Below are 20,168 nucleotides of genomic sequence, written 5' to 3' on the forward strand. Positions count from 1 at the left end.
TAGATTAGGTAAAAAGCAAAGATTTTTTTCTGAAAGCGAAGAGATGGATTCCCGAAAAAGGAAAGGCTGAAATGAAATTGGTATCAACATAATAACAAGCTAAAAAGAGATTTGTCACTCCTCAAACAATCTACCCAAGATCAAACTCTGGCATACAAACTCATTTCCAACAACTCGTGTAATGGGCGATAAACTGTCAACAGGATCTCTTAAAGTGAGTATAGTTGACTTCTTGCGCTTCTTGCCATGAACCAAGGAAAATTTCTGTGTTTTCGGTCTCGGGGTCAACATGGACTGCGCAGAAGATTGATCGGCATCATCGACGTAAACCAAGTCCCAGCTACAAGGCAACGAAGCCTCGGACTGAGATTCCATTAATGCGCGGGCAGTCTCAAGATCTGGTACTCGCTCTACACGGGAAGCTCCAAGCGCAAATGTGAGGAATATGTAGGCTTGGCGTTTTTTCTGTGCTTTTCCTCGGCCAGTGATGATAAGAACGGACTTTCCGCCCAGTAATTTTGGTCTTGCCGCGATGGTGTCAGATAGACGAGACTCGCAAGGCGACGTCGGTATCATCATTCGGGATTTGGTGGCCCCATTGAGATAAGTTGAGTCACCGGCGGGTAGTAGGTAAACATCCCAATCTAAAACGCGACCCTTCGCAACACAATCTTCGACCCAGCGGCCCGAGAGACACGGTAGACCCAGTGCCAGGGCTTGCATGTACTTTTCACGGCGGGAGTATGTATCAGCAATGAGGCATGTAAAACCCACATCTTCAGCAAGGGGTGTTAGACAAAGTCCAGCGCTACTGGACTCACTCTTCTCGCTTTTTGTTGGTGTTTCAAAAGGAAGGATCGAAGAGGTGTCAAACAGTTCTGTGAATCCATCATGCAATACCGAGCCACCATTATCCATAATGAGTTTTGAAACACGTTTCTTGGAACCATCGTCATCCGTATAGGACACCGCAAATACCATGTTCGTGAAGATACCGCTGCCAGACTGGAAAGAACGAGAGAAGCGAATACTCGGAGAGGCTGGCAGTGATGATTTTTCTGGCGAATGAGATGCAGCTGCTGGGGCTGGTGCTGGAACTGTGACTTGGACTGTTGGTTGGGGCGCCAGCTCGGGTTGATAGGTAAAGTCACGGTCCTTGAGCTGATTCCACAAACTCATGTCGAGGTAGATGCGGCCCATTGGTACCTTAATCACATTTTCGGAATTATTGAGACCACCATTGGGAAGGCTTTTGCGTTGTTTGGGCCCAAGGATAACCGAGGAATAGCCGTAAATATCGGTCTGGGGGCAGAACCCACTTTCGGCAGCCTGGGAAAGCTCCTCCTTTGTGAGTTTATCATCAAAGCCACGAACGAGATGTGTGACCTTTGGAATACCACGCATATCGACTTTGACAGCATCACCGATGTGAAGTTCAAACCTCTTAACTAGCCCCTTAAGGACTTCGATAGGAAGACTGTCTTCAAATTTCACAGTGTAATTGGTTTGTGAGACACCAAGAGGCGTTCCGAAGCAAGTAGCAGGGTAATATGCCCGTTTTTGACCCTTCCACACAGCAATGACTTGATTGGGAGCAATCAAGGTGCTATCAGAAGATATCCGGGCAGGTTGAGGTGTGGTAGGAGGGCTATTGGTGATGTTGTTATCTGATAAAGGCTGGTCCTCTGAGGTGATATCAACATCAGTGAGTTCAGTGAGTTCAGAAGATGTGACTGATGCGGTTTTTCCAGTGGGTACGGGCAGAGTTGGCGCTTGAACTTCTGTATGATGTTTTTGTACATGTCGCTTTCCCATGTCCCGGGGAGCAGTAGCTCCGGTGTGCCTTGATCTTCGTCGTACAGTCGGTTGTTGCGGAGAGTCTCCGATTTCCCATACAGTATCATCTCTAACAGCAGGTCTGGATTGTCTGCGGGGAGGTGCAGGAATATTGGTAACTGCTGATGAGGACAGATGCTGAGCGGGGCTCTCATGGATGGGTGCTGTAGTCTTATAGGTGTGTGCACGAGGCGTCCCGGGAACAGCAGTGTCGGACGTATTGAAGGACTGGCCAAAGTTGCCTCGTCTTCTCTTTCGAGGGCGAGTCGGGGAACCATCAATGACCAATGAATTAAAATCATCATCGTCGGCAGTGAAGAAATCCAAGCCGATATCCCCGATCTTGAAATCAGCTTGGGGAGAACAATCCGAAGCAATCTCAGTCAAAGCACGGCGTTGTCTTCCACTTGGACTAGATAGAATCTGGGATTGTGCCTGGGAAATGAGGGTCTTGATTGGGGATGAAAGGGCACGGGACTGTGAATGGTGCATCTGACCAAATCGTTCAACACCTGTAGGTAGCATAGGAGGCAGGTCATCATCCTCATTATTCAATCCATCAGCATTGGACCCTGCTTCCCATTCATTGGATTGGATGTGGCTGGGGCTGGTCTCTGGTATGCTTGTTAACCGGGACAAGTCTTCAGGATCTGGACGTAGGTGAACAGGCGTTTCAGTAACACGCGAGGGCATCGAGGAAGATTTATTCCCGGCACCACCTTGGGAGCTGTTGGAGAATAGCCCACTTTTGGGCAAAGCACGAGCAATGCCAGATTGTAGTGGCACAGCATCGTTGGACGGCGCATGATCTTCCATTTCGACATCAGGGCCCTGCTCGTGGGAATCGAAATTTGAATTAAGCCCATCCTCTAGTTGTGAAGGAGGCGGAGAAGATTGAAGGCGTTGTCGGATAGGTGAAACATTCCCATCGTCGATACTATTAGGGGCGGGCTCAAGCTGCAGCGTAAATGATTGCTGGTCAGCTTGGGCCTCATATCTGTTGGGCCTGGGCGATGGCTGTGGCGATTGTTGAGAGTCTTTTACCATGACTTGAGAGGATCGACTAGAATATGGATACCGGTCATGCACGTCGACCGATTCAGGCTGAGAATACCTAACATCAGCCTCCGGTGCTGTATTGACCCGAGATGATGGACCACTTTCCATGCCAAGGGCTTGTGAGAGCCGGTCGTGTGCACTATCAGTCTCATTTACAAAACTGGGGTTGTTTTCCTTGTCTTCTTCGGAAAGATGCGATAATTCCTGCGACTGGGGAACTTGCGGTGCGATTTCATCTTCTTGTTCCGTTTCTTCCTCACTTCCAGCGGTCGCAATTTCATCCGCATTCTCGTCTAGATAATCTGGTGGTGTAGCACGGTCCTCGGACCGCGGGGGGGCATTTAAGGCCGCAAATTGCGCAGCAGTCTCTTCGTCGTATAGTCGTTGTCTCCGTGCATTTTGAACAAAACTAGACTCCTTGTTGAACTCCTCATCCAGCGGATCATCCGATTGCATATTATCCGCAGACCGTGTCAATCTTTCCCCGAGAGATTTATCCCTCCTTGACTGTGACTCTTTCATGGATATGTAGTGGAGGTTCGGTTCGGATGATTCTCTCGTAAAATGAACAAGTGGCGAGGAAACATTATTAGCTATGCGGGGTCGCTGAATGGGAATATTCGGCGATGGACGATCTGATACAAGTTCCGGTTGTTGGCCATGAACCAAGGGGGACGATTGGGCCTGAGTTGCTCGAAATAACTGACTCAAGCCCATCAGCCCCCCACTAGATTCGATATCTCCGGCAAGAGGGTTCCTCGATTGAGTGGGCGTCTCCGTCAGTGTGCCTGGAGTCTGAGGCTTTTTTATCGATGTCCCGGGAGTCGTGGCCATAAAGCGTTGGGATTCAGGGAAGAACTCGGGCTGGTAATGCATTGGAGACGATTCATCCGGGTCATAGTTGCTTTCTTCATCTTGGATCGGAGAGAGGTTGGGTTCGTGGTGTGCTGTATCGAATTCGGCAAGAAGATCAATATGGCCACTATCGCCCTCGTGTAATGTCCTAAGAGTGCCACCATCTCCGCCGTATTGTGAAGCTCCTCCATACATGGACTCCCCATTTCGCTGGATTATACTATCGTAGATCGATTGTGAGACAACTTGAGTGTCACTCGGGGTGGCATCCGTGGGATCCATTGCTGCAGGTACAATCGACCTGGAAACTGAGATAGACTTGTTCGGCTCGCTGGGAGGATTCATGGGGAAGTTTTCATAGTGTCGAGGTAATTGAGGAGAGGAGTTACGCTTATGGGAACGGCTCGTTGGATTCGAGGCGACTAGAGATAAATTCCGGGGAGCCGTCGGGGAACTGTCACTGTAGGAACGATTGACAACCTCATCTGCATGGGTCGACCGTGGTTGCGAGGGGCTGTCAAGATGTGCTTGTCCAGGGACATATGGGTCGTGCTCCTGAAGACGTCAAAATTGTTAGCCCAATAGAAATCCGGAACGCTGCAGGTCATTACACATACAAGTCCCAACGCGACGCGTTGCAGATGTGCAATATCGATACTGTCCTGAGTCTCCATCCCTGATGCCGTAGATCAAATGAATTAAACATTCGTTAACATGGTTGATATGTCGCAATATGATATGGTTCATAGATCTTGGGCATTTATTACGTAGTACAGATTGACTTGATGGAGAATTGAAGCGGACGCGAAACGCGTGACCCACGTGACCTGGTAACCAGTAATATTACCCAATGCGGTCTAGCGTGTCCCTTTTCTTACAAGCAGCCGCAGCTGGAGAGAAACTATCTAGATGAAATATCAAAGATGAATTCATGAACAATGTCATTATCATGTGAATATGTATTTTTTGGCACATATTTATGGAGATGATTGGGTATCTGAAGCCCTCATCATAATAATACAGAAAAAATTGGAGTTGACCAACGATATCTCCTAATCACGGCTCCGATTAGGAATCCATCGTCGTAGGAGAAATTCGCGGACTCGGTAGCGACCAAGAACAGTCCCGATATCGTCAAAGGATGATGGGGGTGGTGGCACTTGAACATAGACAATTACTAAGCTCTTCTTCACTTGAGCCTGGACGCGGTTCACACAATGCAGCCACCACCAACTTCGATCCTGTTTTTGAGCCACATGGTCTCTGCGCTCTTGAGTCTCTGACCAGTAGGGATCCTCATACGAGGGAACAATTATAACGCCGAACTCGGCGTGAGAGAACACCGGGCCTCGGTTGTAAAGGAGGTAGTCTGTTCCGAACTTCACGCCAGATCGGACCACCCACCCGAGGGATCGGAAGTGGTGATATACCGAATATGAAATCAGGAAGGGGTCGTCGGGTTGCATATCGGAGGAGGGAAGGCGCGGCGGGTAGTGGGAGTGGTTGCATAGGAGGGAGAAGAGGGTGGAAGTCGGAATAACGGCATTGGTCTCGCGATCAACGACTCGCAAAGTGCCGAGGCCATAGACCAAGAAGAATGTCTCTTCATTTGAGATCTGGAGATGCTCTTCATTATCAAAGTCCATGTCGAGATCGGCATCATCGTCAACAGGTCTGGTCGATTCTTTCTCCTGGACGGCAGGCGAAAACCGCACGGATTTTTCATTGGATGCGTTGGTCTCATCAGTAGTAGGCGGGTTTGCATTGCCGTTCTGCATCGCCGCTTGCCGATTTCTTTGGTATTTGGCCTCCATGGCCTTCTTGACTGAGAACTTTTCTACCGAGATAGGTGCAGCAGGCAAGGCATCAGCGGACACTGAAGACGAAGCGCCGGACTCTCTAGCTGCGGCTTCAGCTTTAAGTCTCTCTTCGACCATCAGCCTTTCCACCCTTGCGCGCTCGAGCTTCAATTCCCGACGCTCTGTTCTGCGCTTCCTTGTAGCCTCCTCACTAGTGCTCCCACCCAGGAGACCTCTCCTTTTCTTCTCACGCTCCAGCCAGCTGGGCTCACTTCGACTCAGATTACCCTTGCCGAAGAATCCCATCTGCCACAAAGCCTTGATTGCTTTCTCATCTGTAACATGTACGGAAGAGGTAGCCAGGTCAAAGTATGCACTGTAAACTTCTTGGCGAGGAGGGGAGATCAAAAAAGATAGATACGAGAGGGCAACACTAATGAGAGAAAGAGGATTATGAGGAATTACAGGAGGAACAGGGTGGATAGTGACAGGGAGAGGGAAGCGATGAATATGCCTGTAGTTGGGCCTAGTAGAACGATTCCGTGGGCCTTTCCCTTTGACAGGGACAGCTGTGGACGAGCTGGTAGATTCGGCCATCTTGGAAGGATTACTGAGATTCAGGACTGAAATAATAAATAATAAATCTATGAAGAGGCAGGGTTAGCCAAACTCTTCTGACACATATGCGAGTGAATAGATTTGCATAGTGGTGATCTTCTCAGATACCGTTGTAGTCAAAAGTAACATCAACGGCAAAGGCTGAAATCAAAGTAGTGCCTTTGCCTATGTTAAGTTTTTGGTCATCATAAAAGAGGGGGGTAGTGAAGCAAAGGGAAAAAAAGCAGATGAGCTCCTTGAAGCTTTGTTCAAACTCACCTGAAGTCTCTGCGGCCCAAGAAGTTTGTCGAGGTTGGGCCAAGTGAAGGAACAACAAAAGCAGTAACTTGCAAAATATTCCAGCTGCTTACGACGGCTACCTACTCAGCAATTGCAACAGTGCATCATCAACACTGTTAAGATTCCCAAGCAGATTTCTCTGAAAGTCAGAAGTGGGAAGAAGTCAAAACTGGAGAGCTTCGGCTTTTTAAGCGCACATCATGACTAAGCAGCGGCCCCGAGTGCGTCGGCGCCAAAAAAAAATTCCTCCGGCTCCAGCAACCAAGACCCCAGCTATTATTACCGCCAAATCACGAAACAAAACCTCCAAGTGAGTATTCGAGCCTTGGGCGCATTTTGATATGCTTTGATTTTGAGACGTTTACTAATTTTAAACCCATTAGAATGCATCTTATGGTATGTTCGAATCAGTTACGATCGCCGAACGAACCAAACGATCAATCCCGCCGAATCCCTCAGGAACACACTCGCTAATTAATCAAACCAGTACACTATCGGTGCCGATGGCAAGCGTGTCTACACCTTGAAGAAGGTAGGTCATTTTGATAGTTATAATCCGCCTAGGATCCTAGGGCTAACAGTTCTCCTCAGGTCGTTGATGGCAAGGTCTCCAAGTCCGCGTATGCTTCCAACCCTACAGACAGCCCTTATTTCCAAATACTTACATCCAGAAGCCACCCCGCCCGTTTCTCTCCTGACGACAAGTACTCCCGGTATGTGGATCGTGAACTTCGACAAGCAGACGACCCGGACTGACATTTTTGTTCCTAGTCACCGTGTTACCCTGAAGAAGCGCTACGGCCTCCTGCTCACCCAGCAGACCGGTATGAATCGTCCCATATTACCCTAATATTTCCGCCAGAAAGCTAACTTCCAGCCCAGAGGACGCTCCTGCTGTTTAAACAAGAAACTAGGTTGAAAAATTGGGTTTGAGGGATCACAAGGTGCTTTGGCCTGTGTTTCGGCGCATGGTGTTAGTTTGTACAGTCGATGGACGGCTGCGATTTGCATTGCTTCGGATATTTAGCCGAGTGTTTGAGGTGTGATCTATTAGGAGGACCTTGGTAGGTCCTTGATATTGGCTACCAATGACATGTCTTCAAAATTTTTATCTTCGAATTTCGTAAAAATGCGTTCAAGGTATTCTATTCCGTACTATCTATGTGCAAAGGTTCTGTAGCCATTAGACAAAGACTTGATCATTGCTCATCAACAGGCGGGGCCATCTCCGTCAAATGGAGATAACTCAAGGACTTTTTGTGCGTATAACCCAAACTCCAGCCCATGTAATCCGTAATGCAAAAGTCGTCCCAAGTTTTAACGTTTCTTGGAGTTGACATTGCGACCGGCGCCAACCTTCACGCGGCCGCCCATCTTGTTCCGCTCACCAGTCAAGATGCCGGGCAGGTAGTCCTCGTCCATGAGATCACGCTCACGACGCTGGCGGCGCTCCTCCTCGGCGGTCGATCGAGTGTATTCTTTCTGATCCTCAGTGAGGATGAGCTCTTGACCCCAGCCGTTCTTTCCACCGCCTCCCTTCCACTTTCCGTTGGAACTGCCGTGGGTGGGCTTGGGGACACTGAAGACGTTGCCTCGGTTGTTCCATTGCATATTCTTCTTCAAGTGCATGCTGAACTGGCCGTTAGCAGTAGTGGTACACGAAACACGAGTGAGTGTGTCTTTGCCGCAACGAGGACAGAACTGCTTGTTCAACTCCTTAGTAGTGGAGAAGCAAGCGTGGCAGCGCTTGATAAAGGTCTTAAGATGCTGAACTCTTTGCAAGGTTGTCGTTGACAGCAGGTTGAGGTTCATCTGCAGTAGAACGTTTTGACACTGCAAGGTTGATTAGCGTATATTTCTTCTTTCATATTGGAGAGTAATTTACTAACCGCAAAATCGGTGGTCATGGTGGCGACCTGCATCACCTTGACCTCCGGCGCAGAATCGGCACCGTCGTCGCGGGCCAGCCGCTGCTTGTAGTTGGTGGGTGTGATCCATTCTCCGCCATCGGAATCGGCGGCATCATCTTCTCCCTCCTCATTTAGGTCCTCCTCCGGGGTATTCTCTTCAGCCGCAGCCTCAGTGACATCCTCGGTTGTGGGCGCAATCTCCGTCGCGGGCTCAACGGCATCCTCGGTCGCGGACGCATCTTCTTGCAAAGTGGCAGGCTCTTCCTCCTTGGGCTCCTCCACGGTGTCCGTGACAGTAGCCTCCTGGACACCCTCGGTAATTGCCTCGACACCGTCGGTCTCAGCTCCCTCCACCTTTTCTTCCTCCTTCACAGGTGGTCTTCCGTTGATACGCTTCTGTCCGGGGACGCTGCGCAATCGCCAATCACCTCCATTGCTCTCACACTCGATCTCGTAGGCAAGCGCCAGCACCTCGATATCGGTCCGACTCAAGACACTGCGATCACCAGTCTTGCGGGCGAATTCGCTGATGACATTGTAGCTTGCGGGTTTGGGGGAGCGCTGCTTCAAGAATGGAAGGTACAAGGTCTCAACACGAAGGCGAGCGTCGGGGTCGCGAATCTCGGCAAGCACAGAGGGTGTGGTGATAAGTTCCTCACATTGGGCGAGTAGGGTCGAGAGCGGCGGGGTATTTTTGAGGATGGGACCGGCATCCAACACGATTGTGTGGATAGCCTTGGGCGGCGACGACACAGAGTCCGCCATTGTATTATGTGTATTTCTAGGCCTTTCGAAACGAAGGAACTAGAAACTCGGATCTCGTTGTGGAGGGGAAATAGTGGGCGCAGCGATGTGGAAAATGAAATTTCTCGGCCAGTTGGTCTGTGCGCGCTTATCGGGTTTATCTTATCGCTTCCAAGGTACCAGGACCAGTTGACTTTCAAGTTCCAAGGTTTGAACATTTCAGAGATGCAGATATACTACTACTGCCTATTGAAATATTACTGGTTATGTCGATACGTTTTACCCTTCCTACACATGTGCTTTCATATGGACATGATACCATCTATCTTAACCCTGGAACCTTCAAATGTTAAAAGCACTGTCAACTTACTGGGAATACATATATCACATGGGTGTTCTCTTACCTTGAACATCAATACATAATGTTTGCCCTCAATTGCGCTCACTTTAATATTGGGTATAAACCGACCCTGATAGAAATTTATTACAATTCAGGCTGTCACATCACCTGAGCAGGAGCACCATCTCCAGGGTCCCGAAACCAAGCACAGAGAAGCCAGACGACAGCACTTGAGATTGGCGGTCAAAAAGGTGGAAAGGTCGTGCCCAGGTGGACTAGACATTCAAAATTCAGTAATATTCTGACGGCTGCAGATCAACCGGTATACACAAAGAAATCAGCGTCTGTGCATGAGATTGTAATCTCGACCAGGCAGTTTACCATGCCATCACGGCGGCTATACCATTTCAAGAGAAGATACCGGTGGAGGGCTACATACGGACCGGTAAACCTGCTTGTCTATTTGAAGAAAGTAAAAAAATTCACAAGTTTTGTATGGGAATCTTCCTAGGAAAGTTGGAAGAGAAAACATTTAATTCTTTGGAGTCGTTTTTCTTAATGAACAAGACATTGGCAGCATTGACCTTGATCAAGGAACCGGATTTTGATCAGGGCCATGCTTATTCAACCATGTCCCACGAGGTCAAGTCACATGTGATAGAGAGCCATAGCGACCTAACCCATTCAACGCAAATGAGAGTTGCACAGCTTACCAGAGGAACGTGGAATGAAACCAAAAATCCAGAAATTATGGTGTGGAAGGAATCGATAGAAGAAACTGCAAATATGATAGATCATGTCATGGTGGCCCTAGTGGGGGTGGCGTCCCCGTCTAGCGGAGTATACAGCGGAGATTTCTTCGGACAGAGAAAAGATGCGTTATAATTGGTCACTTGGAAGTTTTCTTTGTTTCCCCTTTTCTTAATTTCCACTTCGTTGCTTCTGTGTGAGGTCAAATTCTCATTATTTGGGGTTTGCAGGGCGTGCGACATGAAGCTCAGACCGTGCTTTGCGCTTTGCCCTTTGTGCTCTCACACTCCTGAAGATCTGACAGATGTGGAGATGAATTTAATCATGGCAAACAGGCTCTTATTTTTTTCTTTTCTTTTTGTACGCTGAATGGACATCACCTGAGAATTTAAGAACCAAGGCCTTTCCCTCTCCGTTGGCCCGAATGATGATCTCTGAGATCCATCTGACAGTTGAACTCTAAGGCCAGGAAATGGCACTAGGACTACGGGGTAAGTTTACAAAGGAACGCACTAGTAATTGACTAGCCCTTGCACCTGGTGATCCGTGCGATTAGCTTAAAGAAGCCATGACGTAAAATTCGATATATAGAAACTTGAATTGAATATGCCAAGTGCGCTCAGTAATTACATTTTAGATTTGCCCCGTGCTCTACTCAATGCCTTCCATAATGTTCCAAGGTTACAGTGCTAGAATATGACAAAAGCCCAAAAGAGTGTCGATCATCCGATCCACACGGTGATCTGCAGGCTCTGTCGATAGATCGCACGCCTCCTGCATCTTGAAATGTTAAATTTTGCCCTGGTCTGGCTGCATATGCATCATGTAAATTGCCTTGTACCAATCATTGGACTACGCTCCATGCACAGTGAATAGCCAACCAAAGTTATTCTCACGGATACTCTACGCGTTTGTAAGTCTCTCAGGGATCTCGTTCGAACTCCGATAGCAATGTGAGCAAGAAAAGGAGATAAGAGTCATACCACTCTTCATTGCAAATTTCGACCGTCTGTCCTCCTAGGTGCTTATTCTGGTGCTACTTCGTCATCAAATGACATTGAGTGTAAAGGAGATTATGGTCATGGGGAAACCCCCATATCGATGTTGCAGGCTAGTCTAGCACTGAGTCTAGACTATGACCATGGAGTAAGCCCATAAAAGACTACCAGCTGAATGGAACCACCCAATTTTTCGCCCCTCCATATGCGCTATCAATGCAATGACCTAAAAGAAATAGGACTGTGACCAAGACTAAAAATCAAACGGATAAAACAAAATACAGGAAAATTACTACTACTAGTACGTACCACCAAACAAAACTTGAACTACCAAAGAGATAGCAATAGAAGTAAAGAAAAATAGGTTCAAAACATTCACAACTTTAAACAACGCCCTGTTTCATCACTCATTAAACAACAAACCCAAAGATCAAGCCAAATGAATGGAGGGAGAACAAATAACCATAGAGTTCAACAGGAGGACGGATTTATTAAGCGTGGCAAACCACCCGAGTCCTGATTCGTCGGGATCTAAGCCCCTTGCGCTGCACAACTGCACCTTATGCTCCCCTAGACCGGGATCGTGTCTTGTACCGCCAATCCGGGGAGCGAGGAGAGGGTTCACGCAGGGAGATCCGGTTGTAGGGAGATCCGCTCTCATTGCCCTCTCTCACCTAGGGTGACGGGACTAGTGGATTTCGGCTCCAACCGTTGTCCGGTCTTGTTGTTTATGGATCTGTTCCTTGGGGGCTAATGGCGATGTAAACGCGTGGCATAGTTATATCCTTACCCTTTCCCCCTCTTGTGTGTCGATCTGGGGAACCTGTCAACTTCTTATCGCTCGTTTGATTCCCAGATCTGCTATTTTTATAGCGGGTGGTCTTGGTGATCGTTGTTGTTGATCGGTTTATGAGACTGGGTGAACTGTCTTTCATTTTATTATTTTTAATATTTCATTTGTCGTCTTTTATACTTCCTCCATCCCCTTTACTAAACATTTGGTACCGAGGAAGGTAGTCAGATACAAAGGTTCTTGGAAACCTTGGAATGCTGGTATCGTCATCTTACTTGGTGACTGCCACTCCACTCCGACCAAGTCGAGATGGATCTATTTAAGCGTGACAATGGCAACACCTACCTCTCCCCTCGGGGTGTGCAAGGCTTGGTTTGCAGCGTTGTCTTCACAGCACTGGCAACTATATTTGTCGGCCTGCGCTTATATACTCGGACCAAGCTTTTAAGGAAGATGGAGGCAAATGACTGGATGATCGTCGTTGCACTAGTGAGTTCTTCCTACTTATTCCACCAGAGTTTGAACCTCAGAATTGAAAGTTTATGATTTGAATACTAGGTCAACTCATATATTTTCATGAGCCTCGATATGATTGAGGCCACCAGTGGAATGGGAATGCATCTCAAGGACATCCCACCAGCGATCCTCGAGAGACAGATGAAGGTAGGACCACTTGGACACCCTATATCTGACATGACGTCTTTAAAAGCTTGTGGAAACCCCAATTTCTAACAGCTTATGCCCTTTACTAGGCATTCTGGCTCACTATACCTTTCTATAATGCCGCCGTCCTCTGCGCAAAAGCATCCATCCTCATGCAATACTTCCGCGTCTTCCCCACACACCGCATGCGAGTTGTATGCTGGATAATGATCACCATCCTCGCGATATATGGTACCTGGGCTGTATTCAGCGCCTTCCTGAACTGCATCCCTGTTGCCAAATTCTGGGACGACTCGATCGCCGGATTCTGTCTCAATAAACCAGGGCTCTGGTTCTCCAACGCCAGCATGCACATCACCACGGATCTCGTGATCCTTATCATCCCCATCCCAGCTCTCATCGCCATCGAGATCCCGCGCAGACAGAAAGCGGCACTGATGATCTTGTTTGGGTTAGGTGGCTTTGTCTGTATCACAAGTATTGTGCGGCTGGTCAGTTTGAAGAGGATCTCCGACTCGACGGATCCCACTTATGATAATGTGGGCGCTGCATCCTGGTCTGCTGTCGAGTGTAATACGGGTATTATCTGCGCCTGTTTGCCGACTCTTAAGCCGCTCATCTCGAAACTTGCACCGGGTCTTTTGTCGACGTTGGATGGGAGTCGGCGGAATGAGCAATTGTCTACTTCTCGGCGTACTACTACGTGGAATGACGAGTCTACGCTTGGTGCGCCTGGTGAGGATGTTGAGTATGGAGTTGGAGACCCTGAGCGAATTTTGGAGCTTGTTCCGAGCGGGGCGGATAGCTATGGAAGACGCTGGTCTAGGGAGGAGAAGGTCGTGGGCCTGGGTGTTCCTGGGGTCGTTGAGGTTGCTGGGCCCAGGGATCGCGAATATGGCCACCAGGCCCTTCACAACCATACAGTGTCTGAGACGTCTGTTTATTATCAGCAGTGATTGATCGTATCGTGTCCATGTCGTCATGTCAGGTTTTCTATGGGGGTACCTTCTTTGGGAGTCAATTGGGGAGTCATTTATTTGGTTCGGGTTGGTTCGAACTTCGGGATTTAGAGGAATCTTACCACTTGAGACTGCTCGCTCTTTTCAGTCTGGTGTGGTCGAGTTCTAATCTGGCAGCAGACAGTCATATGTTATTTCTTTATAATCTTTGTTTTCTTGTCATCTTTCTTTTCTTTTTTGTGTGAGTTTCAGACTTCAGTACGTGTGGGCGTCGAGAGACAAATATCAAGATCAGACATACAGTTTAGAATACCAGAGAGAAAGGGTATGGAGTTGGAATGAACAAAGCGTTAATCTTTTCTTTTTCAACCCGATCTAGCAAAAGAATCCGAAAGTATTAACACCGAGACTAGCCATGAGGCTCGCTCAAAATGAATAAATCTTGTACGCCGAAATATTCTAGCAAATGCTTTAAAAGTCGGCAAATTCCTTATCAACTTCCTCGTAATAGTCGAAAACACCCTTAAACAGCTTCACGCCAAGTCCGGGATCCAGTCTACCCGTGGTGGCTCGAATACTGTGCATGCTGAGCTGTGGGATACCGCAATCGATGGCTCGCATACCGATCTGGGCACTGGTCATAGGACCAATAGTACCACCGCTGCGAGAATCGTTTCTAATCTGGAAGACCTGTAGCTTCGAGTCACATCGGGATGCGATTTCCTTCAGCATACCAGAGCTGACACTATCGGTGGTCATGTGGCCATTGCTGTCAGCAGAGACCGTCACGCCAACGTTAAGGCGTGGGGAGTGGTTCTCCAAGTAAACGTTGAGGAAGTTGGGGTTGACGGAATGGATGACATCGGATGAAACCAGGAAACTGTTCGCAACAGTCTGTGAAAGGAGGTTGGGACCGTAGTTCTGGGTTGCAAAGGCCTCAGTGATTCTTTCAATGACACTGCCCATGAAGTTTGACTTGGCACCTTGGCGCAGAAGACTACCAATTTCCTCGTCGTCAAACATGCCGACGGCCTTCACGATACCAGGTGACTTGTTATCATCGGAAGCCAAGAGACCCTCCTGAGCAGCATAGCAGCAAAGCTTATCATCAATGCGACCGGCGAAGATCAGGTCCTTTTCTAAACCACCAAACTGAGCGGGCTGAATATCAAAGAGTTCCAGCTCCCACTCCAGAATCGTGCTGTAATCAGTGACACCGATCTCCTTGGAGATAACCTTCACCAACTTCTCGGGTTGGGTTGCAGCAAAAGTTCCAGCCTTGATGTTGATAGACTGAGTCGGTGACTTCTCAAACAGATCCGAGTTATCAACGCCGATAATTGGAACCATTTGCGTCTCCTTGTTGAACGGGCCATTCGCGGGGGTTCCAAAGTGGGGAGCCAGAGTGGGGATACGAGCAATGGGCCAGTCAAGCTTGACCAGCTTAGTCTCGACCTTTCCGGTGTCTGGGTCCTTGACCAGAACTCGACCACCAATACCGAGGTCACGATCCCACCAGGTGTCATTCAGTGCACCAGCGTATGGGGCAACGCCAAGCTGCTCAAAGCCGGCCTTGACTGGGAGCTTCGAAACAGGCTTCAGCTTAGCGGTGAGAGCATCCACGTGGCCAGCAACAATGGCCACACCGTTACCACTCTCGTATTCTTTGCCAATATTGAAAGCAATCAGCGAGCTGCTGTTGCGCGTAACGTAGAATTTCCCGCCCCGCTTTAGATCCGAGGTCCACACCGCACGTTCGGAAAGCTTCTTGTAGCCATGCTGCTCAAGCTGTTTGGCGAAGGTATCGACAGCGTGGAAAATGGTGGGGTTGGAGGTCATAAACTCAAGGTAGGGCTTCGAGTAGTCATCGGGGTTGATGGGAGCCGTGGTCACAGCTGGCTTGGACATCGGAGCTGGAACTGGAGCCGGCATGCCATAGGAGTAGTCCGGCAGTTGAGGTAGTTGAGCAGCGAACTGGGAAGCCCAAGGCTTGTCGAGACCGAATGTGTGTTTCCGGGTCATATTTAATGGTTGGGTCTTTATAATGTGAAGTGGGATGTGGAACAGGTGTGGGTTTGGAGCTGAAGACTGAAATCGTGAGGGGAGATGGGGAAAAGGCTGGGGGGTGACGGTCCCTTGCAGCCTTATCGCCGAGGTTCCCTTTGATTGGCCGATAACAAACTTGGGTCAGGAACACGGCTGCTTCGGGAAATTGACTTAGGTGTTAACATGAACTCTTCAGGTTAAAAGAGAGTGCTAGCTTTTGCTTCATTCTTGGAAATAATTCAATTTCCAGAATTTTCTCTCACGCCATGATCTTGATCCTTCCCACAGCTCTGAAGCTTTGGTGGATTGCCCATCAACGTCCAAGTCCGACAACTCCGAAATCCGACTCCGAGTGAGTGTGTGTGCATATCTGGACATGAAATGACGTGATCCCAGTCAACATCAATGTATTGCAGATGACATTCGAATATTGGAATTTAGGTGATATCTTTTCAAAGAACGTGCATCATATTGACTATATGTAAGAATAATCACTTCTGCATATGTTTCATTATGACTAAGCCAGTGCAAGTGCAGACTGGTGGTAAGATTTGAAGATATCATTCAAAATGAAAGATTGCTAGCTATACCAAACATTTGAAGCTTGAAGCATAAGTTAGTAAAGCTAGTACAGATACATCAGAATCCAATCGGGCTGAAGCAAGCTGGTCCGATTATAGGGAAGCGGAGATGTTGGTAACTTATGCCTGTAGTAGTATGTTTTGTGATACTCCCCAAACTACTTCGCAATATTCAAGTGCTCATACAGTCCAAAATTTTGGCAATACATGTATATTTAATATTTCCAAGGTTGTGGTATAAAGGATGATTTGCGATGGGAAGAAACAAACTGCAACTTTAGTATTCGTAAGACATGGTTGCCTTTGAAGGTTGTACATAGTCCTAGCTAGTTTATTTGCTGCGACCAGAGCTTGGCGTCAGTCTCGGGATTGTAATTTCCTAATAACCTTGAGCGGGTGGAAATTTTCAAATAAAAATGAACCCTGATGATGTCTGGAGTTCTCGCAAAATTCCTTGGAGAACTGCAGGCGCGGCGCAGACCAACGACTTGTTTTCCAGCAAAATCTCTCAAAGGGTACATCAATCCGTCTTCGGCAGAGCCAAGGAAATTCGCACACAACGAAGATAATTCATCCACTTAAAGCTAGTGAATCATTGACTGACAGACATTACAGGCGAAACCATGGAAGGTGTGCAGGTGCTCTCGGAGATCTTGGTGCCGGCTTCTTTGCTCCGAGTCCGCATGTAAAGCATTGACACCTCACCCCTGACTTTCCCATCATCCCCACAAGAAATCTCATACTGTGCCAAATTCCATTGTTCATTGTCGCCAGCATCAATTCTTTTGATCTGAATGGCTTACGGTTGTTGTTCAAAAGCTCCGCATGTCGGCCGATACTACCCGATCAAATACTAGCAGGGTCTGAGTCCTGACGTGCTACTTAGCAGAAAGTAATGGGCTACACCGGAATGGATCACCGATAGCCCCTCTTTTTCATTTGCCACTGATCCGTAGCCATGCCGCTAGAGTTAAAGATGACGGAATCCAAAATCCATGGTGGATTCAATTGTGCTGGAAACCATCATAGGGAATCTCCAGCCTTCCAGAACGACGCAGAATCCCATGAAAGTAGGGGCTAAACTTCCGAAAGCGAGCTGTGACTGCGAAAATTCCCGTTTTTCGGCCCTTGCTCGGCTCGATGAGCAAAATATGGCCACTGATTGATAAGAATTTGATGTGGAGAGGGAACCGCCAAGAAGACAACCCAAAGACGCGGTTGGACCACCGACCAATGAAAGAAACGAATTTAGCAGCAAAGCACGGTTGGTCCGTGAGTCCCGAAGAAGAAGAAAATCAATTGCGTTGCAGCATCATTGATGATTCAAAAACGTGGATCGAGGGGCGCTCGGATTGCCCAAGGGGGCAGGCGAGGTTGGCTAGCGCCATCAGATAAGATCACCTCGTTGCGGGAGTTAGGGCTCTACCAAAGAACGTCAAGGACGCGGCAGGAGTTCTGGTCGATCCATGCCTACTCACCGCTGGAGATGAGACCAATAGAGACTAGTTCTGTCCCGGGAAAAAGGATTTCGCGCACCATAACATTTGTTATTGGTTGAATCGCCGTTTCCGCTAGGTAATGGCCGGGTTTACACCGAAGGTGGTGGGGGACTTGGCCTAGGTAGTCCATCCACGTTCCAGGATTTGATACTTGGCTGCCTCTTTTTATGGGAAAATCTGATTATTATCTGATTTCCTACATAGGCTGACTGCTTTCTCTTTCTTGTCCTGGTTGACACTAAAACTGTGAATGGTCATTGCACGTCCAACTCACTATTATAACGGTTAGTACTGAACCGTACTACTGTATACGTACATCTCTCTCCTCCTGAGTCCCGACTATATAGACGCGGTTAGCGATAGAAAAGAACGAATCATAGACCATGTAGAAGAAATAATTACTGACTCCAGTCAGCCCACTCGGTCAACTTGACCTCCACACGGATCTGATAAAAAAAAATTCGAATAATATGTAAGGAAAATAAGGAGAAAACTCTGTAATAATGGATCCTCCCCGCTACAGCCGACTTGGACCATCCGAGACCGGCATCATGTGAGCACAATCTAATCTGATCATCGCCCTTTTCTTCTCCTTCCTTTCCCACTTTTCTCCCCGAATTTCTTCCTAGCTTCTTATTAGCTATATATGCGACCCTTTATCTTCCCACCTGCAGGGTTGTCAATTTCTGCCTCAATTCCTCCCTTCTTTGGTCAATTTTCTTAATCAAGAGTGGTCCTAGCTCGCTTATCGGGTCGTATGAGCGCACATCCGCTTTTCCGACCGACAAACGGCTAGTGCGTATACCCCCGAACCTACCCGACTCGTGATCCCCTCAATGTTCTTGCTGACCCCAACGCAGCACCTGAACTGATTACAGCCACCACAATGGCCACGACAGGCGTGTCTCTCACGCCTGCACCGGCCTCGGCCCCTTCGCTGGCCATGGCCCCTGCCTTAGCTGCCAGACCCTCCGTGGCACCGTCACCTGGTCCCGGTACGCCCGGCTCCATCACATCGAAAGAATGGGTGATCCCCCCACGACCGAAGCCTGGTCGCAAACCAGCCACCGACACGCCACCCACCAAGCGCAAGGCTCAGAACAGAGCTGCTCAGCGGGCATTCCGCGAGCGTCGGGCTGCTCGAGTCCAGGAGTTGGAAGAATTGATGAAAGACATGGAAGATAACCATGACAATCGATCTTCGACGTTCGCCGAGCAGATCAGCAATCTTTCGCGGGAAGTCGACCAGTGCCGCGAGGAGATGGCTTGGTGGCGTGACCGATGCCACACTCTTGAGAAGGAAGTAGCTATTGAACGCAGTGCCAAAGAAGCTCTTGTCAAGGAATTCCGAGCTTCCATGTCCAGTTCCAATACCAAGTCCCCGATGCCGGACTCGGTTCCTCTACCGCCTCGTACTCGCCCTTCTACTCGCAGCACCCGGATGGAAGGTGTTGTTGCTACTACCCGTGTCGAGCGTAACCGGGAGCCAGAACCCGACAACGTGCCCTTGGGTTGCGGCGATTGCTCTTCTGCGCACTGCCAGTGCATCGAAGATGCCTTCGGTATGCCCATTGATACTCACGAGTCTCGAGGTAGATATCCTCCCCACGGGGTTGGAAGTCCCGAACGCGAAGTCTCGGAGCCGGAAATCAAGCCGGATCCCGAGGAGATGGAGATTGATTTCACCGCTCGATTCTCTGGTGTTCCTGTCCAGCCGGTTTCTCACCACCATCACAACAACAACGTTTCATCACCCCCAGTCGACCCCTGTGGCTTCTGCCAAGATGGTACTCCCTGCATCTGTGCTGAGATGGCTGCCCAAGAGGAGGAGCGTGCCCGCCGCAACTCTTTCGACAACCCTCGTCTTGCTCCCATCCAGTCTATCTCCCAGTTCACCCCACCCCCTTCCGACGGTGATGTGACTCTCCCGCCTATCAGCCAAGCCACCAACCCATGTGCGAACGGACCCGGTACTTGCGCCCAGTGTCTTGCCGATCCTCGAAGCACCCTTTTTTGCAAGACGCTGGCAGCCTCCCGGTCAGCGAGCGGAACTCCAGCGGGGGGAGGCTGCTGCGGTGGCAAGGGAGCCGACGGAGGATGCTGCATGTCAAGAAATGCCCCCACCGCCCCGACCACGCGTAACAACCCCCCCATGCCTGCGCAACCTGTTGCAGCCAAACCCTCTACACCCAACGCGCTCACCTTGAGCTGTGCCGATGCCTTCACCACTCTGTCCCGCCACCCCAATTTCTCCCGAGCCAGCGATGAGATCTCCACCTGGTTGCCTAAGCTTCACACCCTCCCGAACCCTCGTGACCAGGCTGCTGCTTTCGCCGCACAAGCCAACGGTGACCGAGGCGCCTTGGAGGTTGAGGCTGCTAGCGTGATGGGCGTACTCCGCTACTTTGACAGGCGATTTGCCTCGAAATAAAGAGTCAA

The 20,168-nt window shown here is 49.0% G+C and overlaps 7 protein-coding genes across 7 annotated transcripts; 3 read left to right on the top strand and 4 right to left on the bottom strand.

Annotated features, from left to right (window-relative positions):
- Nucleotides 1–114: 114 nt before the first annotated feature.
- Nucleotides 115–4,424, bottom strand: N7466_000533 (chromatin-binding protein RAD9; the record flags this gene model as incomplete). The annotated part of the gene is made up of 2 exons (XM_057159931.1): nucleotides 115–4,305; nucleotides 4,368–4,424. The coding sequence occupies 2 exons, from the start codon at nucleotides 4,422–4,424 to the stop codon at nucleotides 115–117; spliced, it is 4,248 nt and encodes a 1,415-aa protein (XP_057026179.1).
- A 378-nt stretch (nucleotides 4,425–4,802) lies between these two features.
- Nucleotides 4,803–6,146, bottom strand: sen2 (tRNA splicing endonuclease subunit SEN2; the record flags this gene model as incomplete). The annotated part of the gene is made up of 1 exon (XM_057159932.1): nucleotides 4,803–6,146. The coding sequence occupies one exon, from the start codon at nucleotides 6,144–6,146 to the stop codon at nucleotides 4,803–4,805; it is 1,344 nt and encodes a 447-aa protein (XP_057026180.1).
- A 684-nt stretch (nucleotides 6,147–6,830) lies between these two features.
- N7466_000535 (H/ACA ribonucleoprotein complex subunit NOP10) lies at nucleotides 6,831–7,348 on the top strand (the record flags this gene model as incomplete). Its single annotated transcript, XM_057159933.1, has 5 exons — nucleotides 6,831–6,842; nucleotides 6,934–6,978; nucleotides 7,038–7,159; nucleotides 7,218–7,270; nucleotides 7,329–7,348. The coding sequence occupies 5 exons, from the start codon at nucleotides 6,831–6,833 to the stop codon at nucleotides 7,346–7,348; spliced, it is 252 nt and encodes an 83-aa protein (XP_057026181.1).
- A 415-nt stretch (nucleotides 7,349–7,763) lies between these two features.
- Nucleotides 7,764–9,121, bottom strand: N7466_000536 (rRNA-binding endoribonuclease; the record flags this gene model as incomplete). The annotated part of the gene is made up of 2 exons (XM_057159934.1): nucleotides 7,764–8,279; nucleotides 8,336–9,121. The coding sequence occupies 2 exons, from the start codon at nucleotides 9,119–9,121 to the stop codon at nucleotides 7,764–7,766; spliced, it is 1,302 nt and encodes a 433-aa protein (XP_057026182.1).
- Nucleotides 9,122–12,290: 3,169 nt separating this feature from the next.
- Nucleotides 12,291–13,600, top strand: N7466_000537 (uncharacterized protein; the record flags this gene model as incomplete). Its single annotated transcript, XM_057159935.1, has 3 exons — nucleotides 12,291–12,470; nucleotides 12,540–12,644; nucleotides 12,734–13,600. The coding sequence occupies 3 exons, from the start codon at nucleotides 12,291–12,293 to the stop codon at nucleotides 13,598–13,600; spliced, it is 1,152 nt and encodes a 383-aa protein (XP_057026183.1).
- A 474-nt stretch (nucleotides 13,601–14,074) lies between these two features.
- N7466_000538 (M18 family aminopeptidase) lies at nucleotides 14,075–15,625 on the bottom strand (the record flags this gene model as incomplete). The annotated part of the gene is made up of 1 exon (XM_057159936.1): nucleotides 14,075–15,625. The coding sequence occupies one exon, from the start codon at nucleotides 15,623–15,625 to the stop codon at nucleotides 14,075–14,077; it is 1,551 nt and encodes a 516-aa protein (XP_057026184.1).
- A 2,990-nt stretch (nucleotides 15,626–18,615) lies between these two features.
- Nucleotides 18,616–20,160, top strand: hapX (bZIP transcription factor HapX; the record flags this gene model as incomplete). The annotated part of the gene is made up of 1 exon (XM_057159937.1): nucleotides 18,616–20,160. One exon carries the CDS (start codon nucleotides 18,616–18,618, stop codon nucleotides 20,158–20,160), a length of 1,545 nt encoding a protein of 514 aa, XP_057026185.1.
- Between the last annotated feature and the right edge of the window lie 8 nt (nucleotides 20,161–20,168).

The sequence above is a fragment of the Penicillium verhagenii genome (genome assembly GCF_028828195.1).
Source record: "Penicillium verhagenii strain IBT 33310 chromosome Unknown utg000002l_segment0_segment0, whole genome shotgun sequence".
Lineage (NCBI taxonomy): Eukaryota > Fungi > Ascomycota > Eurotiomycetes > Eurotiales > Aspergillaceae > Penicillium > Penicillium verhagenii.